The sequence below is a fragment of the Euleptes europaea genome, chromosome 1 (assembly GCF_029931775.1).
Source record: "Euleptes europaea isolate rEulEur1 chromosome 1, rEulEur1.hap1, whole genome shotgun sequence".
Taxonomy (NCBI): domain Eukaryota; kingdom Metazoa; phylum Chordata; class Lepidosauria; order Squamata; family Sphaerodactylidae; genus Euleptes; species Euleptes europaea.
In genome coordinates this window covers 148509452-148532602 of record NC_079312.1, presented here as the reverse complement: position 1 = coordinate 148532602, position 23151 = coordinate 148509452, and the positions used below count along the sequence as shown (strand labels likewise).

Here is a 23151-nt window from a genome sequence, read left to right as displayed (position 1 = left end):
GTACGGGGCATGCCAGGCCTCCCTGTTTGCAGCAGGGCACTTGGTGTCTGAGGCTCCGCTCGCTACAGGAGCTTCAGTATGCACTCCTATTGTGCAGCTCTTCTCTGTGTACCTTTCTGATGCCTCTGATCTCACTGCATCATTTTTCTCTGCAAGTTTTGAGCTCATCTTGAAAGCAGACAAACAAATTGATACCTGTGTATTTTTAAAGCGTAGTTGGGATTCTTGTTAATTTTGCAAAGCAGTATTGAAAATGTGACCAGAAGAGTAACAGGGTGAGAGACTTAAATCCCAATATAGCTGATAATCCTGTTTAATACTCTAAAGCCTTACAGACCTGTTCCACTTTGCAGTTAGTTTCATGCTTGGTAGGATACATAAGGAGTGGGCTACAGAGATGCAGCGTTGGCAGGTAATGTATTTTAATTTCTTGATTGTAGACTGGCTTGTTGAGGGGGGGAAATTATATTAGCTGTTAAGAGGCTTGAACCTTGGCTGCAGGCTGTAGGCAGGATTGCGTGGCTATCTTGAAGTTTAAAATACTAATAGGCAGCCTTTACAACTTTCCAATGAGCAGAATAAAAATGGTTTGTAACAAGGTGCGTGATCACATTTTATTTACTGGGTGCACAGAAATCTTATTTCTGGTTGGGGTGATGAAGAAGGTTGTTTGCTTGAAAGGCTACCAACCAGTGCTCTGTAAGATAATCCTCCGTTTCTTAAGCAGCCTGCTAATTGGTCCTCCTTCCTTGTGCTGTAGAACAGATGGAAAACGCTGCAGCATTTGGCAATAACTGTCTCATATGGCTTTCCATCCTTTCTTGACCACTGCTTGCTAGTCGGTGGATTTTGTTCCCCTCGTCTTTGTGCAGACCAAGTCTTTCCCCCTCAAATTCTAACTCTCTCATCAGACTGGCTCCCTTTCTTCCATATAAGGCCATCCTGTTGTATCACTTCCTGCTTCCAGCTCCTTTTTCTTTTCCCTCCCCTCTCCTTTCCTTACCCGGGATTCAGGCTTGCTCCATGTGGCACACTTGTAACTATTCACAGCTGTCTGAAACAGCAGGGGGCTTAAGGTCCCCGCTAAGTATTTAACTTCCTTTCTTTGGGAAAGGAAGCGCTTCAGAGCTCTTTCTGGCCGCTTTAATAACCAGCGTTAACTTCTTGTTCACTTTTTTTAGAATGCTGAAAATCTTCCCCCTCATTTTAAAAGAGGGTCACTCAGTGTCTTGAAGAAGAAGTGGGAGAATCCCGTATTGGGGACGGAGGCTCGGAAGGAAACGCTACGAAGCAGCGGTGCTGAGCTTAGGCAGAAGGCTGCCAGCCCCACTGGTGGAACTGCCTCTCTAGCAGAAACTGACAAAGCCTCAGGGAATGGTCCCACATCTCAACTCCATTCGTCTTCCGGAGTGATCGGTCAGTTCAGATATCCAAGTGTTGACAGCGAAGAGGCGAAAGACTATTCACCCGAGAGTGGGAAAATGGAAAATTGTCTTGGAGAAACCCAGCAAGAAGTAGGCAAGCCTGAGGCCATTGAAAACACAGATTCTTCAGGGAAGATAGAGAAATGTAGTGTTCCTCTGAGCAGGCTAAAGATGATGTTTGAGAGGGGGGATGCAAGCCAGACAAAGGTAAGGAATGGATTGTTTTGGCTGACAGAAAAAGATTCTCTGCAAAGTGATGCTTTTTAGACCTGCCAAAGTGGGTTTTCTGACTTGTCTTCTGTAAAATGGTGTTGCCTAAGAAATTACACCCAAAGGAATGGGTGTTGCAAAATGCTGCTTTTCTGGGTGCTGCTAACTCTGGTGGAGTAGGCAATTGAATTACCAAAAGTTAATTGAGGTGTTACACTGGACTCAGTCAAACCTGAGATAACTGTGATCTCTGAATAAAAATAAAGGGGAGTGTGCTGTTACAATAAAATACTTCAATTCACTTTTGGGTCTGATGTGGTTGTTAGATTGAATCTTTGGTGCTAAGCTAAAATGCCAGTCTCCCCTCTTGCTGTCTTTCTTATGTGAATTTTCGTTTCCTGTAACTTATAAGGGGGGAGGGAATCTTCTTACAGGAAAAATGTGTGAAGCTAGTCACCCTAGCTCTTGCCATCACCTGTTTTGACTTGCAAATTCACAGGCCCTGCATTTTCCTTACAATTGCTCATGAAATCTGATCCTTCATGTGAACTGCAGACTGTGTCCTCAGGGAAAATTGCGTAACTAGAAAATGAGTTACATATGCTGGTGGTTTAAAACAGTCTGGCTGATTTTTTTTTCCTCCCAAAGTTTTCTCAGTGTTTGATTTTTGTCACTTGTCATACTTTGAGCTGGAATATAATTTTTAAGCAGCTTTGACCCTAAATTGCTTGTGTTTAAGGGTGTATGTGTTTGTGGGGGGGTGAGTTAAGCTTAATAAAATTGTGAGGGTGTGGGTGTATGATGAAATTCTTACTTTATCTAAGTTTCTGAATTGCTGACTGAGCTGTTTAGTCATGAAAGTGCTAGAGAAATGGCAGGGTGTAACTTCTCCAGAGTTGTGGGCACCTAGTCTGTAGATGAGTCACCCGGAACATAGCCAAAGGTATCCTGTCGAAGCTGATTAGACCTTGTACTGCAGTTATTGTCAGGGTTAGTCTTTGAGGAAATAATTAACCCAAAGTAGATAAAATGCATTTGCATCTATTTCAGTTGAAATAAAGATGCGTGCATGCCATATTTGAACTGGGTAGCAAGTAGCCATTTCTTCTATGTAGAAACTGGTCTAATGAGAGAGATTTCCATTCTTCCTGAGATCAACCATGTTGTAACTTAAAGTAGTTCAGCTGTTTATACAGCTTGTGGCACGATTATTCCTAATGCGGACTGACACAGTGCATGTGTTCACCCCACCTCCATCTTTGAGTCAAATGAAGGAGGAAAATGATGTGTGTTCATGTAACCAAAAAGCACTACTTTACATTATTTTAAAAGATCCTGGAGAGTGACATGATACTAATAATCATGCAGCACTGTGGAGGGATACCATGCAGTCCTGTTGGAATAGGAAATGCCTTGGAGCACCCGAAACACATGACTAGATCACGGGAGACTTTATTATAGAATCATACAGTTGGAAGAGACCACCAGGGTCATCTAGTCCAACCCCCTGCACAATGCAGGAAATTCACAACTACCTCCCCCCCCCACATCCCCAGTGACCCCTACTCCATGTCCAGAAGATGGCCAAGATGCCCTCCCTCTCATGATCTGCCTAAGGTCATAGAATCAGCATTGCTGGCAGATGGCCATCTAGGCTCAGCTTAAAAACCTCCAGGTAAGGAGGTGAACCACACAGTAGTAAAGTGAAATTTTTTGGAAAGGTATTCATGAAGAAATTTTCTAAAGTTATTGGAGTAAAAATATCACTCAAACCGGAAATATATTTACTGGGTATCTTAGATAGGACATTAGAAAAACAGTTGGGAGATACCTTTAGATATTTAACAACAGCGGCAAAAATCATGGGTGAAAAAATGGATAACAGAAATACCCACATTGCATGAACAGTATCAGAAAGTTATAGAGTTTACCAAGATAGCCAAGTTAAATATATACAAGATAGCTGGGTTTTCGACTTTAATATAGATTGGAAGGTATGGTCAATATATGTGAATCAGTATTTTAGAGAGAGAAAAATGACCCTAGGTTTTAGAACCTATACTTACTAAATTGTGGACTAAGACAAAAAGAGCTAAATAATAACTAAAGTAAAAACAGAAAAATTAAAGTGTTATTCACAAAAGAAATAATACCATATATACTCGCGTATAAGCCGAGTTTTTCAGCCCAAAAAAAGGGCTGAAAAAGCCAAACTCGGCTTATACGTAGGGGGGAGGAGGGAGGGAGGAACTTACTGCCGTCACCGCCGCCGGGCCCGCGCGGCTTCCTCCAGCCGGGAGCGGCCTGCAGGGGCCCCCTGTAGGCCCGGGAAGGCCGTGCCGCTGCCGGGCCTGCGCGGTTTCCTCCAGCCAGCAGCGGCCTGCAGGGGCCTCCTGCAGGCCCGGGAAGGCCGCGTCGCCGCCGGGCCCGCGCGGCTTCCTCCGGACGGCAGCGGCCTGCAGGGGCCTCCTGCAGGGGCAGGAAGGCCGTGCCGCCGCCGGGCCCGCGCACCTTTCCCCGGCCGGCAGCAGCCTGCAGGGGCCTCCTGCAGGAGCAGGAAGGCCGCACCGCCGCCGATTCGCCGCCTTTCCTGGTGAGTAGTGGGTTCAGGGGCTCTTCCCCTTCCCCCACTTGGATGGCACTGGGGTCGGGAGGGCCCGGGAGGCCGGCGGGAGGGCGATCTGGGGCAGGGGCGAGACCATCCCTGCGCTCTAAAATGGCAGCTGCCATTTTAGAGCGCAGCATTACCGGTATAGGGAATTTCTTATTGACCCTCGGCTTATACGCGGGTCAATAAGAAATTCCCTTTTCTGGCCTCAAATTTGGGGGGGTCAGCTTATATTCGGGTCGGCTTATACCCGAGTATATACGGTATATATATTCTGTTCTGTATGAGGAGAATTGGAAGTCGATTTCTATATTGTTTTGTATTTCACTTTTTCTTTTTTTACTTCTTTTTGCGTACTAGTTTTTTGTATATTTTGGTATATTCTGTAATATTTTGCATACTTCAATAAAACTATAAAATTTTAAAACTCAAGGGAAGGCGCACTTACCACCTCCTGAGGAAGCCTATTCCACTGAGGAACCGCTCTGTTAGAAAATTCTTCCTAATGTCTAAACTCTTTTGATTTAATTTCAACCCGTTGGTTCTGGTCCAGCCTTCTGGGGCAACAGAAAACAACTCGGCACCATTCTCTATATGACAGAGCCCTTCAAGTACATGAAGATGGTTATCATATCTCCTCTCAGTCTTCTCCTCTTCAGGCTAAACATACCCAGCTCCTTCAACCTTTCCTCATAGGACTTGGTCTCCAGACCCCTCACCATCTTTTTTGGCCTCCTCTGGACATGTTCCAGCTTGTCTACATCCTTCTTAAATTGCGGTGCCCAAAACTGAACCTAATACTCTAGGTGAGGTCTAACCGGAACAGAGTAAAGCGATAGCATCACTTCGTGTGATCTGGTCACTATTCTTCTGTTAATGCAGCCCAAGATCACTTTTGCCTTTTTAGCTACTGCATCACACTGCTGAGTCATGTTCAGTGTTTGGTCTACTAAGACCCCAGGATCCTTTTCACACACACTGCTGCTCAGATAAGTCTCCCGCATCCTATAATTATGCATTTGCTTTTCCCTACCTAAATGCAGAACTTTACATTTATCTCTGTTAAAATGCATTTTTTAGTTTTAGCCCAATTTTCCAGCCTGTCAAGATCATCCTGTATCCTGGCTCTGTCTTCTACCATATTTGCTACCCCTCCCAATTTAGTATCATCTGCAAATTTAATAAGCATCCTCCCTATTCCTTCATCCGAATCATTTATAAAGATGTTGAACAACACAGGGGCCAGGACAGATCCCTGAGGCACTCTACTGGTCACTCCTCTCCAAATGGACAAGGAACCATTAACAAGCACTCTTTGGGTGCTATCTGTCAACCAGTTACAAATCCACCTAACAGAAATAGGATCTAAACCACATTTTCCCAATTTGTCAACAAGAATAATACGTGGGACCTTATCAAAAGCCTTACTGAAAAAAAAGATAAAATATGTTTACAGCATTCCCCTGATCCAGCAAAGTAGTAACTTTCTCAAGAAATGAGATAAGATTAGTCTGACATGACTTGTTCTTGGGAAACCCGTGCTGGCTCTTAGTAATCAGATGCATCCTTTCTAAATGCTCAAGGACCGACGGATTGATGATTTGTTCAAAAATATTTCTTGGCATAGACATCAAGCTGGTGGGTCAGTAGTTACCTGGATCCTCCTTTTCCCTATTCTTGAAGATGGGACAACATTTGCCCGCCTCCAGTCTTCTGGCACCTCACCTGTTCTCCAAGAATTCTAAAAAATAATGGACGGAGGCTCAGAAATTACATCTGCAAGTTCTTTAAGTATCCTTGGATGCAGTTCATCTGGCCTTGAGGACTTCGTTTCATTTAAAGAAACTAGGTGTTTGTGCACTACCCCAATGCCAACCCTAGGCAGCAACTCCCTTCCCTCATCATGTGTTCTGTTTATGCCATGTTGAGCACCATTTACCTCGCAAGAAAAGACCAAGGAAAAGTAGGAATTGAGCAGTTCTGCCCTCTCCATCTCTTGTTACAATTTCACTTTCCGGTCCCTACCGGCTTGTCATGCCCTTGTTCTTATTTTTACTCTGTACATAGGAAAAGAACCCTTTTTTTGTTGTGTTTACCATCTCTCGCTAGCCTATGCTCATACTGTGCTTTAGCTTACCTAACACTCTCCCTGCAAGTACTAGTTATATGTGTATATTAATCTTTGCACTTCCTAAATGAGTCTTTTTTTATTTCTCAAATCTTTAAAAAGCTGTTTATGAAGTCACCCTGGCCTCTTTAGGCTCCTCCCATTTCCCCTTCTTATAGGAATGGTTTGTGATTGCACCTTCAGTATTTCTTTTTTAAGAAACTCCCACCCTTCTTGAACTCCCTTCTCCTTAAGTATTTCTGACCATGGACCAGCAGCGGTGGTTGAAACTTACCTCTGGGCCAATGTTTCCTTATTCTGATTTTTACTTGTAAGGGGCTTTGGCAATTTTATATGGAAAAACTGAGGTGGAAATAAATAAAACTAGAGATGATATAAAGGGATTCTCACCCCAACTCCTTTAGTTTTTCTTAATAAGTAGCCTTTGTAGGCTGTGATGGGGAACTGAAGAGTGGCAGAGGTGAGGAGGTGATGCCTACTGACGTTTGCTTGCTACAAACTATGTTCCCCTCCCCAGCTGCTTTTCCTGATACCGATATCAAGAAAAAGATATGGGAATGCCAAGTAGGAGAACAGTTTGAGTTTATATTTAATAGTCAGAAGGGGAAGAACATACTGTCATCCTTGCTGCTATTCCTTACTCCATTGCAGCCCACAAAGGCAGCTTTTCATTAACCCAAGAAATTGTTGTGAATGAGCAAAGGGGGGAGGGGAGAGGTCTCCTTGTTGGATAAAACAAGGAAACACTGAATTAGCATGAGCTCTTGCTATCCATATCCTCTCCATTTTTGGGTGACAATGATGGCTTTCAGTGTGTCTTAAGCTGCAGGTGATATATTTTCCCATTTGTTCTAAATTTCTAATAAAAGTGTGTATCACAAAGAGAGCCTCTTACAGGGTGAATACTGTGACCCAAAGTTTCTATATATTTTTTATTGTTTAAGTGACACTCCTCACTAAAAGTTATGACTTCTGTTTTTTTACAATGCTGAGATTTCCTGGAACTTAAGCAATGATCTAAAATTTTGTTGACACAATCTTCTCATGTTAAGGGTTTGGGAAAATCCTTGCCAACTGAATTCCTATCTGCTGACTGCAGATATCGGATGGGGAGAGAAAAGGATAAAGCTAGTCCTAAGAAACTTGAGCAACTTCTAGCTTTTGTTTTGTGAGCCTTTTATTTTAAGTGTTTAATCTTCCTTCTGATTTAAATTTTGAATATGAAGTGTGACCACTTAGTGATTAGTACAAAGAGCGACCGCTCAGTCTGAATGATGCCATGCATTTCAAAGACTTTAAGGACACAAGTTTTCTGAATGCATGGAATATATAATATACTTGAATACAGGCTGTTGCTAGAGGAAAAGTCCTTTGTTTAATCCTGTAAGCAAATTTAAGTAACTCACATTTGCTGTGTGCTGGGCAGCATCTTGTTTCGCAGGAGTGCAGACCAGGAAGTCATCTGGATAAGGGTAAACCTGAGGAAGACCACCAGGGGTGGTGGAGGGGCCGAATGGGAGCCGCTTGAACTGAAGGTGGTGGCCCTGTTGGTGAACCGGAGGTGTCATCAGTGACTGACATGAATGAGTACGTGGAGGTATGCCTCTATCAGGTCTATTGAAGACATGAAGTTTCCAAGGCGTAGGGCTTTGACAATGGAGTGCAGGGATTCTATATGGAAGAGCTTGGTGCATGTGAATCTGTCCATGTACTTTAAGACCAGGATCATGCGCCAGTCCCCATCCCTTTTGGGGATGGTGGAGAAGACCACGAAGAGTGGCATGCATCAGATCTTGGCTGTGGGAGGGAGTGAAAGGACCAAAAGGATGGACAGGCTGAAGAAGTGTTGCCCCTGCTGCTTCTCAAGGCTTTGGGGCATGGCCATCTTCTTGTCCCTTATGTCAACTAGTGGTTAATCCAGCCTGCCCTCCAGATAGGCGTCCCCCCTTTATACTGTTAGGCCAGGGGTAAGAACGTAGCAGGGAATCTGCTGCCCACACCCTCATCCGCAGTGCCCTCCTGCTCAGGTTGAATTAGAGTGGGCAGCTCCCTAGACCAGACACTAGCTGCCCTGGCAATGAGTGATGCAGCAGTAGAGGCCTGGATGGGGTAGTCAGAGCATCAGGAGGTTTAGTGGAGGCGAGGCTGGCCTGCCTATCCACTGGGTCTCTGAGAGACTCCATGTCATCTCTCATAACAGTCCAGAGGATTGGACTGCTGCTGTAGGAGCATCCGCAAGTGGAAGCCTCAGCATCTCCATGGCAAGTGGGGCCAAAGTGTATGTTTCCCTAGTGCTGTTTGGGGAGTGCCTGATTGTGGTAGACTTCTCCCCTTTTCTCATCACCAAATTTTTAAGTACTCGGGAAAAGACCACCTTGGTGGAGGAGTGTTTTCTAAGGAGGGATTCCTTGAGCCCTTTGGGCCTGGGGTTGCCCTTACTTCCTCTCCCGCCCCCCGAGGCCTCTGTGAGGTCAAGGGCCAAGATGGGTTTGGTGAGGAGGCTTGGTAGTCCTATCCCCCGCAACCAGTCTGCATTGTTGCTGTGGCAAAAGCCAAGTGCAGCAACCCCTAGAGCTGATTCACAGTGATATTTGTGGATCAATGAAAACTCAACCCCCTAGTGGAAATACATGGGTACTAATTTTTATTGATGACTACTCAAAATACACTGTGACCTACCTAATTAAAGAGAAGAGTGAAGTGCTGAAAAAATTTAAAGTATAAGTGGCAATGGTCAGTAACAGATTCCAAAGAAAGGCACTAGCAATCCACACTGATAATGGAGGGGAGTACATGGGACATGAGATGAGGAATTATTTGACTGAACAAAGAATAGAGCATCATGTTACAGTCTCATACACTTCAGACCACAATAGTATAGCAGAAAGGAAAACCCACCAAAATGTCTAGATGTATGCTTGTTGAGGTAGAGCTACCTGACAAGTATTGAGCAGAAGCAGCCAACACTGCTACCTACCTGCAAAACAGGTACTGTAGGTATCACCTACTGGCAGTAATACACCATTTGAGCTGTAGTACAGGCACAAACTCAGGCTGAATCATCTAAGAGTGTTTGGATCAAAAGCCTAAAGAAAAATGGACCAAGATGGATCTTAAAGCAGAAGGTGGCATTTTTGTTAGCTATGCACTAGGATGCAAAGGATATAGAATCCTCAACCCAGAGACAAAAATGGTCAAATCTGCAATGTGGTCTACATCAATGAAAGGGAAAAATCAAGGAACATGGAGAAAGTAGACATCGGCGACTCTACACCAACAGAGAATAGTGAAGCACAGTAAATAGAAATAGTTTATCTGAGCACAATGGACAACATGCATGATACACCTGCATGCAAACTTGGCAGGAGATACTGTGGACTGAAAGTCAACCTGTGGACACGTGTTTTTCTGTGATGGTGGAGCAGTCAGCTGGAGCAGCAGGAAGCAAGAAACTGTAGTTGTGTCCTCAACTGAAACTGAATACGTATCCATAGCAGAAGCATGCAGACAACTCAAATGGATACTGCAACAAATGCAAGACTTTGCGATAGATGAACCCAAACCTGTACAACTCTTTGAAGACAACCAAGGATGCATAAAACTTGCACAGAGAACATCAACTCAAGAACTAAATAATATAACAACATATGCGAAGCTTGCCATTGAAAATTACAACTGGATTGTCAACTTTTTGGATTACATTAATCTTCGTTCTTAACAGATATTTTCCCATATCTAATAACATATTTATCACTTGTTTATTAAACATATATTACCTAAATCTTTCTCATTCTGTCTCAATTTAATTCCGTTCTATTTCACATTTCTAGCTATATAATTGGGGGGAAATCAGTTTTTCCCAAAATTCTGAAATTGATCTATTATGTATAGAAGATGTCAGTTTTTCCATAAATTGCATACTCTTTTTTTAAAAATCCATTCATCTAAATCTGGGTATTTCCATGCTGTCCATTTTGTTGCTCTTGCCGCTGCCACCATGTGGTTAAATAGTTGTGTCTTTTAAATGTTGCTTACTGAAATATTAGGTTTTGTGACTGAGAAGCCGACATACATATCTTGTCTGATTTTTGTAGCTAATATTTCCATTGCTATAATAAATAATATTGGTGATATTGGACATTTTTGTTGTGTTCCTTTTGCTATTTCAATTTTTTCCATTAAAGATCCATTTACCGTATATACTCGCGTATAAGCCGAGTTTTTCAGCCCAAAAAAAGGGCTGAAAAAGCCGAACTCGGCTTATACGCGGGTCAATACGGTAGAGGGAGGGGGGAACATTTTTGTATTACATCATCTTGTAATAATAGTGAATCATTTAATCTCCATCTTCTTTCGTTCTTGATTCCACTTTGCCATCTTATTTCTATTGGGTTATGTCAGGCCTGTGTCTCAGTTAGTTTCGTTTTCCCACTGACCAGCTCTCAAGGACTGTTATGCATACCTAAACTCTTTTGAAGCTGTGAGAACCACAGCGCTGTTTGTGTTTTGTAATCTCTTGCTTTTTTTCATGCTTTTATATTACCAAGTGCAAGCCAGCAAGCTCCATTGCTGTCACCTTTTCTTTGTGCTCTGTTAACCTATTTGACCAGTAAAAACCAACTTCTTTGGACCTGACTGTCTCTGATGTGGTTTTTGGTTCAGATTGGGCCAAGGGCTTACAGGTTATGATCTGCCAATTTATTTCTATTGGGTTATGATCTGCCAACATCTTTGACAGAATTTCTGCTTTCTCAACTGTATTTAATAGTGTATTTGAAATCCAACACATATCTATTCTTGAATATCTATTTTTTTTTAAATGTAAAAGTCTTTACCATCTGGATGAAGTGCTCGCCAAACACCTTCTAATTCTAAAATTCCCCTATAAAACACATTTGAAGGAAATCTTCCTCCAAAATTATTTGATCTATCTTTCTTTATATCTAAAACCCCATTCATAGCTCCAAAAATTAAAGTCTTTCCTTATTAAAAGTCCAATAATGCTTGAATGAATTTTTCAAAAAATCAGTTTTGCAGTCATTTGGTGTATATATTGACACACTTGTCCATATTTGTCCTGGTAATCTTACCTTCAAAGTCAAGTACATTCCATTTTGATCTTTTGATTAGTCAAATATTTCCAAACTTGGATTATTGATATATATTGCAACCCCTTTTAGTTTTAGTCTGTGCTGAAACTATATCTACTTTTCCTAATATTTTACAATTCAGTATATTTCCTTGTTCTCTTTTGATGTGGATTTCTTGGACACAATATCTATTTTTGTTTCCTTTATTGTTTGAAGATTTTTGAATTTAATGCATTTAAATTCACAGAAATTCTTTTACCCATTTATTTTTATTGCTTCACTTTTTCCAGTATTGCTCCTTCGGCCTCTGTAGATTTAGGTCCTGCATCTTCAGATTCCATACTTTAAGAACTTTCTTCTACTCTACCTTTTTTCCTTTGTTGCTCCTCCCTCTTCTTGTAATGTGTCTCAATCTTCTTCTGACTCAGAGCTTTAAACTCTATCTCCTGCTATTAGTTCTTATAAAATTGTTTTGGCTTGTTCAGTAGTTAGTATTCTCATACCTTTTGACAGAAATAGTTCTAAAGCAAAGGGAATTTTTCAACCACATCTTATCAGTTTTATTTGTAATGCTTGTCTCAGATTTCCCAATTCTTTCTTTAGTATATTCTGAATACACTTGGAATATCTGTATCTCTCGTCCTTCTACTTAGAGTGGGTTTTTTTTTCTATGTTTACTTAAAGTTGTGTCCTTTGCTCTTTTTGTGTGTGTGTAAAACGACTAATATATCCCTCGGTAATTTCTTATGCGATGCATATTTTGAATTCTAAAAAATTGTTCAATTTCTGGGAAGTTGCCTTGTCCCTTCACAAAATTTTGCATTAATTTCCTAAACCCTTCCTCTAAATCCAAATCCCCCTTCTGGAATTCCTGGAAAACGTAGATTATTGCTTCTAAATTTCCCCCCGAGGCTATCCATCCTTTGGTTTGCTTCTATTAAACTACTCTAAGCAAGTTCTTGTGCTAGCCTATTTCTTTTTGTGTATCTTTGATTTTTTTTCTTGGATCTCTAACTTATTTTCTTGGTTTTTTTGTGTTATTTCCTGCAGTTCAGTTGCTATGTCTTACGTTCTTTTGTCTGTTTGTTGTAATTGAGTTGAAAGATCTTGTGTCTTTTTATCTATTTGTTGTAACTGATCTCTAACATTTTTATTTTCGTGTTTTAACTCTGTTGCAAGAACAGTAATTTGTCTTGCTACAGTTGCTGCTAACTTCTCAGTATTATATCAATGTCGTCTTGTGAAATGAGTTCTTCCTTGGCCATTCTAATTACTTTCACCATATTCCTTAATTTTGTTAGTCTCCATCTCTAACTGCCCTGAACACTTTTTCCATCTAACTTTGCAGTCATATATCTATATATTAATAATGGAAATTTTACATAACTGTTCATTGCCTTAATCTTATATGGATACTACTACTGTGTTCATCAACTTAATAATTGCTAATATATAATATGATGTTATTATGTGTGTTATATATGATTGGAATGGTACATTCTATTACTATTTTAAAAGTTATTGTAACAATTTAAGAACCTGAAATATATGCTATAAGAAAAAATAATGAAATAGTCTTTTATAGATATTACTACTTTTATCATTAACTTATTTAAAATTATTGTAAAAACTTAAACACCTAAAATATATACCATTGTTTAAAATTATCAGACCAACAAAGGGTTAAAATTACGGTTTTTGATAAAAATATAGCAATTGCAACAAAACGCCAGTAAATGGCAGCAAAGATGTATTTTTCCAACTTCAGGAATGCTTTTCAGAGTGACTGTCCCAAAATGGGAGAAAAATAAGAAAGGGATAATGTTCATAGTTCTGTAGTCCTTTTTACTCATTAGCAAGGCAACAGAAATTATAAAGATTGTAAAGGTCCAACACAGAGCAAAAAAAGATTATAGTAGGAAAAAATAGCAAATTAAGTCCACTCTCTTCCCTTCCCGTTCCTAGTTTTCTGAATAATATTTGTAAGAGTTCCTTTGGAAATTATAATCCAACATCCAAATATTAAATCCCAATAGGTGAAGAAAATCCAAATGTTCGTTTTGTAAGATTCCTGATACCAAAATAACACAAGCAACATTATTTATAATCCTAATACAGACGTGGCTGAGCAGACACGCCAAAAGATATGTCTCCAAAAATATATATAGCCCAACTTGGTTGTTGGGTTTTTTCAGATAATAACACTGTTGTCTCCCCCCCTCCCCCGGCGTGGATCTTTTTTTTTTTTTGCACAATTCCCAAAAAAAGAGCAAAACAGAGAACGTTGTTGTTATTCAAAGCTCAAGGTTTCTAATTATTTGAAGTTACAAGCAGTTGGTGTTAAGGCAAGTTCCACAAAAATAATTAACTGATAGCAAATAAAAGCCGGGCTGACCTTATTGAAATACAAATTGTGAGCAAACTCCTGCATGGCTCTAGATTTCTTCTAATCTTCAAACAGATGAAAAGCTTCCTCAATGAAAGTATCCTGCCTGTTTTTCTATCACCAGGCAGTATGCCTTCCATTTAGAAAGAGGCTGGAGTTAGTTGATAACCCTGATTATCAACTAACTCCAGTTAATGCCCCCGAACAGGAGATGCAAGAAGGCACATTTTGATTTGCACCTTCACTCTGTCACCATATTGGCTTCAATTCAAGAAAGGCTTGTTGAGTTGCAATACTGCCTTACAGAAGAAATGATTGCAGACACACTCACCAAGCCATTTTCTTAAGAAAGGTTTGAAAGTCTATGTAAGAAGATAAAGCTTGTGGACTTTGTACACTAGGCGTTGAGAAGGGGTGTTGGAATAGGCAGTGCCTGTTGTACAAAGAACACAGATTGGATAGTAAGGACAACACCTTCTCTCCTGTGAAGTGTTGTTCCTTGTCTGTCTCCAGCTTGCTATTCCCGTAGCAATATTCTGCTTCTTCTCCAAATTCCACAGTGTGTATCTCTCTGCCTCAACTAGTGATGTAGCTAGGAACTTATCTTTGTCTCTTCTTTACTATCAAGTATGTTAGTTCCTGAATAAAGCTTTATAATTTAATCTTTATGCACCTCTGCTGTATTAATTTCCCTGCCAACATGTACTGCTTCTCCACCTGAGCTATGTTTAGTGGGAATGTCAAATATAAGTTTGGTCTTAAGTGCAATCTGAAACTCTTGACCTGTGGCTGGCAGTTCGTGCCCTTAGAGAAACAAGCTATCAAACCCCACCTAGCTCAAGACATCTTGTTTTGTTTTCTTGGTTTATTTATATTTAAGTTTTTTGGTTGTTATGAATCACTGTGTCCCTTTGGGCTCTAAAGACTTAAATAAATGAAAAATGTTTGAGTCACAGCTGTGGAGCCTAATTTGATGGGGGCAAGCCAATGTCTTATTAGGTAATCGTTTTAGATTAAGCTTGACCAGTTGCTTAAACTATGCAGGATGGTAATAGTTGTAGAGTGATAGTTAATCTACATGACACTTCTAGAGTAAGATATACTTTAGATTGTAAACTTAACAGAGGGGATAAAAGATCAGTGGGATAGGCATGTGTGTTTGCATGCATGCACACACAACTCAGTTATTAGCATGCATGTGTTTGTTTTAGTTGGGATAAATGCTTTTAAAGGTTATTCCAAAGAGTTGATGGAAGACATTGATGTGGAGTGTGGATATGATGGATAAGATGAGGCTGGGTCTTATATAGTTGTTTACTGAGAGTTCCAGACACAGAGAGCAACAAAGTGGAAGAATTGTCTAAGAGCAAGGTAATAGGGAAGAGTGAAAGTAATTTACAAGAGCAGAAAATAAAATAAAGGTAAAAACCTAAGGGGAAGGTAAATGTTTAAGGAAAGCTTTAAAAAACAAAGTTTGTGCCAGATGTGAGAGAAGATGGGAAAGCCAACAGAGATTTGAGGATGGTGTGGGGGCATAGGGTCTCACGATCTGAGCAACAAGGGAACTTTAGCAGAGGTCTGGGAAGAAGCAGAAGGACTGAAGTGAAACAAGGCCTAAGAAGTAGGTTGCAGTAGTTAAGGCAGGAGGCAGTCAGGGCAAGAGGAGGCACTTTTTTGTAATATATGCGACATCTAAATTTTAAAAGTATGTCTCCTTTAACTCAATATGCCATTGTGTGCTCAAACGTTATTGTGTTTCGGAAGAGGGAACCCCCACACACACCACCATCTTTGGGTCCAAGTAGTAAATAGATGGGCTTCTGTCTTTTTTAAAAACAGGTGCTTCGTGACCAGGGCAGAGCTGCTGGTGACAGGAGGATCTCAGAGAACAGCTTTTCATCAGAGGACCTTGACTTCAGTGCTGGAGAAAGAAACCACAATGCTTCCGGTAGACAATATTCAATACTGTTTAAGTAGGAATGTTTTGCAGGCCATTCCAGATGTAGAAGCTGTTCTTCCCCCTCCCCACTCACACAGACTCAAACTTGGGGTGTTTAAGGACTGTAAATGTGCTTTACTGCTTATATCTCAGAACAGAATTGGCAGGTAGATGCTGATGTACTCGGTACGTGTGGTCTTCTCTGCTGCATACAAGTAAGGTGTCTATTGACTTTTTGGTGATGTGTGCTGCAGGGAAGCTACTGTAGTCGCTGAACTCCTAAGATGTGTACATGAGATTAAAAAGATCAGGGTAGCTCTTTCACATTACAAGAGTGTGCCGTGAGTACATGCTATTCACAGGCTTGTGTTGTTTCCATACCATGTTAAATATTGCATGGGTGGCATTATGTGTGCAAACGTGTATGAGAAGAAGCAAATTACATTTTATGGAACCCTGTTGAGAGAAATTCCCAACATGTATGACTGTTCTTCATGTTGGCTGGTAAACCAAGAATTCTAAAATGCACCAAGTGCTACTTGGCAGTGCTCTGTTTGCTGTACACATTTTGGAGCAACATAAAGCCTCAAACACTGTTTGCTTACTTGCAGCTGTGGGTGACATTGCGTTTCCAGCAGTGCCACTATCCAAAAAGAATTGATGCAAGCAAAAAGACGGGGCGGGGGAGCAGAAACATGAGAAGATTATCACATGAAATAAGGGCATGACCAGATGCAACTGCTACATGACTCAGCCTAGGTTACAGTGAATCCTACTAAATGGAGCTGGGAAGATTTAAACCCAGCCTGACTAGCACGATCTAGAAAGAGCTTGGAAGCTAAGTAGGGTCAGCCCTGGTTAGTACTTGGATGGGAGACCCCCAAGGAAGACTGGGGTTGTTATGTGGAGGAAGGCAATGAAAACCATCTCTGCTCATCTTTTGCCTTGAAAACCCCATGGTGCTGGGATTGCCATGAGACTGTTGCATCTTGACAGCACACTTATTATATGGGCATAGGCGAGGAAGAGGGTGTGATGAGCTAAATTAAGCTGCTGCCTGTGCCTCTTCCTCCTTTCCCAGTGGTTCTTTTACAAGCTGGGTTCAGCTAGTTGGGCTTCCAAACAGGAGAAAGAACTAACAAGTGGTTTTGGAGGCAGAAGGTCGGGTAACGGAAGGTTTCATTCCCCCACCCCTTTCCTTGGCTATACAATTTGGTTAGAAGGGATTAGGCAGTGCCCCAATCCTGGCAAAGGAGTCTGCTGCTATCACATCGACTTTGAGCCTTGGTTAGCAAAGGAGGCTGGGGAACCTTGAAAACTGATCCCCTCTAATCCCTTTAGGTGTAATAATCCTATCTTGTCTAGGAGGAGGGGTTTTAACCCCTTTGGTGGCCTTCTGCCGCCTCTTTTGTTCTAATAAATAGTCCTTCCAAAATGTTTGATTCAGTCTTTTACAAAGGCAAATTACACTGTCTGCCTTGTTCTAGGTCATCCTCTATGCTGCTCTCCAACATCTAGCCTAGAGAACAGGAAAAACCAGGAGATACCTCGTTTGTCGGAAACGTCAGTCAAGGATAGACTTGCTAAGTACCAGGCAGCAGTGTCCAAGCAGGGCGGCTCCAGCAGTCAGTTGGTAGGTTCCTGTTTTTTGCCTTCCAAGGCTCCAGCTAATGCTTTGCCAGAACACTCTGCCTAGGAGATGTTTCTAATGAAAACTGGCTTGTTAAAAGGTTGATTGTGGGTTGAAGAAAACAAGATGTGTTCTTTTTGTGTATGCGATAAGGGCAAGGGGGGAGGGTCTCCTGTTAATCTTTGGAGAAGATGAGTATTCTGCATCCTAAAGCTACTGAACAAACTCTTCCATTTGCTTCTGGAATGTTGCTTTCTTTATTTGCATGAGTACAACACCCTGCCTCTGAGGATCTCTGTATACAATAGGCGTATAGCCTTGCTAACCTTCTAAGGGAAGCTGGGGCTAAAAGGTAATGTGACTTGCCCAAAAGGTGATGTGACTTGCCCAACCAGCCCCCTTTTCTTCCCACCCCAACTTTCTGGTTCATTGAAATGTGCTTTAAATAACTGTCTCTTTCCCCTTCAGTCTATGTTACCTTGGCTTGCTAATGCTGTTCTGTTGCTCCTGATTTGTATTTGCTAAACACACATTTGAATAGGAGCCATGAAGTGTGCCGGCGTAGGCCAAGGGCTGGGCGGTGCCCGCAGTCCTCAGACGTGCGGGAGGTATCTAGCCCCTTTCGGAGCAGGCAACAAAGATTATGCTATCTACCAAGGTCAGAGGTCAGAGGCGTCATCAAAGCAGGCAGGAGTCCACGGCCGGAAAGATCAATCATGAACGGTAGCAGGAACACAGAGAAACTGCACGGTTGCTTCCACAAAGTGAAAGCATGCCTGCACTGCCTTTATCAGTCAGTGCACTTCAAAGCTAGGCTTCATCCTGAAACGACTCAGCACCAGTTCTCTGTCTGCTTAGCCTCTCCAAGCGAGCACTCCTCCTTTTACCCTGCAAAATCACACGCTGCCGAGTCCTGATATGCCTATCAGGTTCAGGTGAGCTTGGAGGGCTGCCATTCTCAGCTTCCGCTGCAGGGGTTGGGGGAAGAGTAGCGTCTGTCTGCCCTTGTTCCATCTCTCTGCCTAGCTGTGGTTCCTGCTGAGTTGTTTCAGGCTCCTGTGCTACTGACTGCAATGGAGGTACTGAAGGCCCAGAGGCAACCTGTTCCTGCACTTCAGCTTCAGAGTCCTCAGAGTCCTCAGCTCCCAAGGCAGGGCCCATGACATGAAGGTGGTAAATGTAGCCAGATTTTGGAAGGAAAAATCTAGCCTCTTCACTTCAGCATGGGAATTATGTGCTTTGATCCATTACTAGAGGGTTATGTCAGCCATGTGTTAATTCTCCCTAGCCCAGTGTTTCCAGAATCCTCTGACAGGAGTCATATTTTTTTATCTTGGGTTTAAAGTGGCAAGGGCTGCTTAACAGTAGAGTAACCTAAGAGTAAGAACCATTATGTGCTTTCTGCAAGGAGACAGACACAGAGCTTTTGTAGAGTAATTGTGTTATATCTCTGGATCAGGTGACTGGGTAACTTAGTTGCCTTTGCTGTAGAAATGGGGCAGCATTAGCCACCTTCAGCAGAAGATTGAAAGTGGTAAGGCCAGAACAGTAAATCATGCAGAGATGCAGTAGGCAAACCCCTATTTTATAAGTCTTTAATAGTTTTTTTGTGTGTGTGCAGCCCAGTAGTGCATGTCAGCTGTTGCCAAGCTGTCATAATACAAATGGGTTTCATAATAAATCGGGAAGATGGTCTGAATTTCTGGCTTCCTGTGTTGAAAAGAGTCTCTGAAAATTCTTAGGCCTCTCAGATCTGTTATAAGAACATAAGAAAGGCCCTGCTGGATCAGACCAAGGCCCATCAAGTCCAGCAGTCTGTTCACACAATGGCCAACCAGGTGCCTCTAGGAAGCCACTAACAAGACGAGTACAGCAGCACCATCCTGCCTGCGTTCCACCGCACCCAAAATAATAGGCATGCTCCTCTGATACTAGAGAGAATAGGTATGCAGCATGACTAATATCCATTCTAACTAACAGCCATGAATACCCCTCTCCTCCATGAATATGTCCACTCCCCTCTTAAAGCCCTCCAAGCTGGCAGCCATCACCACATCCTGGGGCAGGGAGTTCCACAATTTAACTATGCGTTGTGTGAAAAAAATACTTCCTTTTATCTGTTTTGAATCTCTCACCCTCCAGCTTTAGCAGATGACCCCGTGTTCTAGTATTATGGGAGAGGGAAAAAAACGTCTCCCTGTCCCCTCTCTCCAAACCATGCATAATTTTATAGACCTCTATCATGTCTCCCCTCAGCCACCTTCCTTCCAAGCTAAACAGCCCTAAGTGTCTTAACCGCTCCCCATAGGACAGTTGCTCTAGTCCCCTAATCATTTTGGTTGCTCTTTTCTGTTATGAATGAAGTTGTCAGAACCTTGCTGTTGGAACACTCTTTGCTATAGCACAAGGATCTCTTCGTGCTGTCTGCAGTTCTTATGCTCTATTTCAGTAATTGAAAGGAAGGAGTAATTGCACCTTGTGTAACAAATCTGCTTAAGTGCTAATGGCTGGCTTTCAAGCTTTCCTTTCTTCTGTTCTGTATTCCAGTTTTCTAGCTTTGCCTACTCAACTGACAGGTGTCAGCAGTTTTATTAGCTTTCAAGGAACGAGTAAGCCAATGAACAGCTGCTTAATGCATGAGCATGACTGTTGCCAACTGGCCTGAGGTAAAATGTCCTGTCCCTTTTAGCTGAAGCTTTCCATGGCATGGAGGTAAATAACATCATCTGGTAAATAACATCCCATTAAGCCTCTGTTAAAAGGACAGGACATTTTTTTCTCCAGATTAATTGGCAGCCTTAAGTTGCCCTGACTTAGAAGAATGCATTATATGGTAACCTAGAACCTTGTTCTAAGGGAAAAGCAGCTTTAGGAAATAGACTATTTGGAATGCAATGGGGGGTGGATTTATTTCTCTACCATTTGTCTCATTGTAGCTAACGCTTTCCCCACCCATTTACCTTGGCAGAGTTCCAGGAGCGTGTTTTCTCTTGAGCTTGCTCTAAGAAGGGGTGTTCGAGCATGGCTGGAAACATTCAGCATTGTAATAACATCAGTGGTAACTTTCAAATACTGTAGGGTATTATATTTCACAGGGATGGCTGTGTTGATTTATTTTATCAAAATTGAACCTAAGTTCAATGGCACCTTCAAGACTAATAATTTTTGCCCCACCGTAAGCTTTTGGGAGTCAGAGCTTACATCATAAAATGCGTCGGATGAAGTGAGCTCTGACTCACAAAAAGCTATGCTGGATTAATTTTGTTTTAATAGTTAAAGTACCACCTTACTTCTGTTTAATTTTGTTGCAGTGTAGGTACTTCTACAGGGGGGAGCAAATGCCCATGAGTTGATTTTTTTAAGCACATTGTGTGTGGTCCCCACCCACTCGTCAAAGGAGAGTGAAGTAAAACAGTCCAGTGAGACTGTAAAATGAAACATGCCATGGTACTTTAAACTTTTCTCTGCTTGAGTCTGTTATCTGCAAGATGGTATTGCTTAAGTGATCCCCTCACTTGACAGAAGATTATCTTATAAAAGGCATGCACAGAAAATCCTGCTGTTTTGCTGTGTGAAGGAATGCATGTTTCTTTGGTGACCTTAATGCTGATTTGTGCTGAAGCCCAACAGCTGGCTTGGGTCAGAGTTGAGTAGATATTTCTTTTGAAGTGTTCTTGTGAGTAATGTCTGGCCATTTAAAAGATTCTAAAGGTAAGTAATAATTTTAATGTGGTGGAGCTTCAGGGTCAAACTAGACATGAGTGGAGAGTTCTGCAACTGGAGCACCCAGCAACTGCCCTCAGTTCAATGTCAAGTTCTGAGAACTGTGGAGAGGGTGGGGCTACATTCTCTCTTTCCCACTGGTCTTTTCCAGAATCAGTGACACCTCCTGTGTCTTCTACAAAAGCCCAACACAATGAGATCTCACCTCTCCCTTTGCAGTATTCTCTGAAGCTTGTGGCGGGGGAAGAAATGTTTTCTGCCCCTTTTGGGCTTTTATGGGACATAAAGGAGATGGATCCAGGGGCAGCCTCCCCCCAGAATGCACACTTATTGGCTTGATACCCCTATTGATGTCTTGCCTGAACACATGAAGATGCCTTATACTGAATCAGGCCATTGGTACATGATAGACAATACTGTCTACTCAGACTGGTAGCGGCTCTCCTGGGATCAGGCATAGGTCTTGCACATTACCCACTCCCTGATCCTTTTTACTGGAGGTGCTGGGGGCTGAACCTAGGACTTTCTCCATGCAAAGCAGAGGCTCTTCTACCGAACTACACAGCCCCTCCCCTGGAGGGCAAAGCAGTTCCCTGTTGTAATGCAGAAGGGCTCATATACTCTTCCAGGAGTGTGGCAGGGGGAGGGAGAGCTTGCCACCAATCTTCAAAGCAACACCTTGCCACTTAACTAAATGTTGTCTTAGATGTTTGTGGCTTTTATCACACATGAGGTGGCTTCAGGCTGCTTCTGGCAATGGTCTTTAATGGAGACATCATTGTGGTTTTCCTTCTCCTACAGTGGAGTGCACAATGGCCCCCTTTAAAGAGAAGGAGAACAGGCAGGTCCTCACTGTGGCAAGGCTCCCTGTGTTCACATTTGTTCAGGTTAATGTTCCTGGTACCTCATCTGGGCTAGCATAGCTCTAAAAGGCAAGTGACTTCCATTGCTGGAAAAGTAATCATGATCTGTATTATCTTTAAAAACAAAGTTTCTTTACCATGCACTCAGGCAGAAGGAGGGTTGTTGGTTAATGAAATATGCTCTGTTCTGCCCACTACCCAGAGGAAACTGCAGCAGCCAAGTCTCAGACCATTGGGAGTGGCATGGCAATAGCTCCCATGCCTGGCAGGACTTTTCTCCTTCACCCCTCCCGAGCCATGGAGACATCCTACAGAACAGGCAGACAAGGGGGGCTACCTGGGGAGCCCTTCAGCAGAGACGGGGTGAAGGAAAAGGAGGCGCCTGAGGTTGATCTCCGTTGGCAATGCCAGCAGTCATAATCCAGGTAGTGTCTGAAGGCATCAACAAGCCAGCTGGAGATGTGGGCTCCACCCATTCCTGAAGACCCAGGGGTATGGTGGCTGAGGGGGAGGAGCTTGCCCTCTGGTTGATGCCGGTTAACTGAGAATTCTGAGTAATCAGGCACCAGATAACAAAGCTTTTGCTGTATATCAGAATGTTGCTATTGTTTTTGGATATTGTAAGAGGTTTTTTTTAGGGGAGACATGCTGAATGCTGCATCACATTTCCACCTGAAGTGCTGCCTTCTTTTTTCTTCCTCTGTGTTCTAATGGATAAAATATGCAACACTCAAGTACTTTGTCATTCTGTAGAATGAGATTCAAGCCAGTGAAAATGAAGTCAAGAATTACAGTTGTGAGCTGAAAGAAAATTGGCCACCAGGCTCTGAAGATTTCTTTCCCCAGCAGGATGGGGAGAAGGTAAGCAATGGTTATGTTGGCTGAAGATCAAAACAGCTTCATTCGGGATGAATTGTTTGAAGAAGCACACCCAGAGCGCCATAAAACCACAGCTTCTGGAAATTAAATGTTATCTACTAATGCAAATTGTTTGAGGCTGTTTCTAAGGTTCTGTTTTAAGGTTCATGGAAAACATAATTGAATTTTAGACTTAGATTTATCTGTAAAGTGTGCTTACCAAGATTCATGCAAAGTCCACTAGAAGGTTTTCTTGTGCAGACCCTTCGGAAAACAGCTGGGGTATCTCCTT

At 42.2% G+C, this 23151-nt stretch overlaps 1 protein-coding gene across 1 annotated transcript in view; it reads left to right on the top strand.

Annotated features, from left to right (window-relative positions):
• LIMA1 (LIM domain and actin binding 1) overlaps positions 1-23151 on the top strand; it is a 91298-nt gene that overhangs the window by 32852 nt on the left and 35295 nt on the right. The window contains exons 4-7 of the mRNA XM_056853896.1: positions 1182-1631; positions 15686-15794; positions 17273-17418; positions 22755-22862. Coding sequence (XP_056709874.1) covers positions 1182-1631; positions 15686-15794; positions 17273-17418; positions 22755-22862 — 813 coding nt within the window. The remainder of the gene's footprint in view (positions 1-1181; positions 1632-15685; positions 15795-17272; positions 17419-22754; positions 22863-23151) is intronic.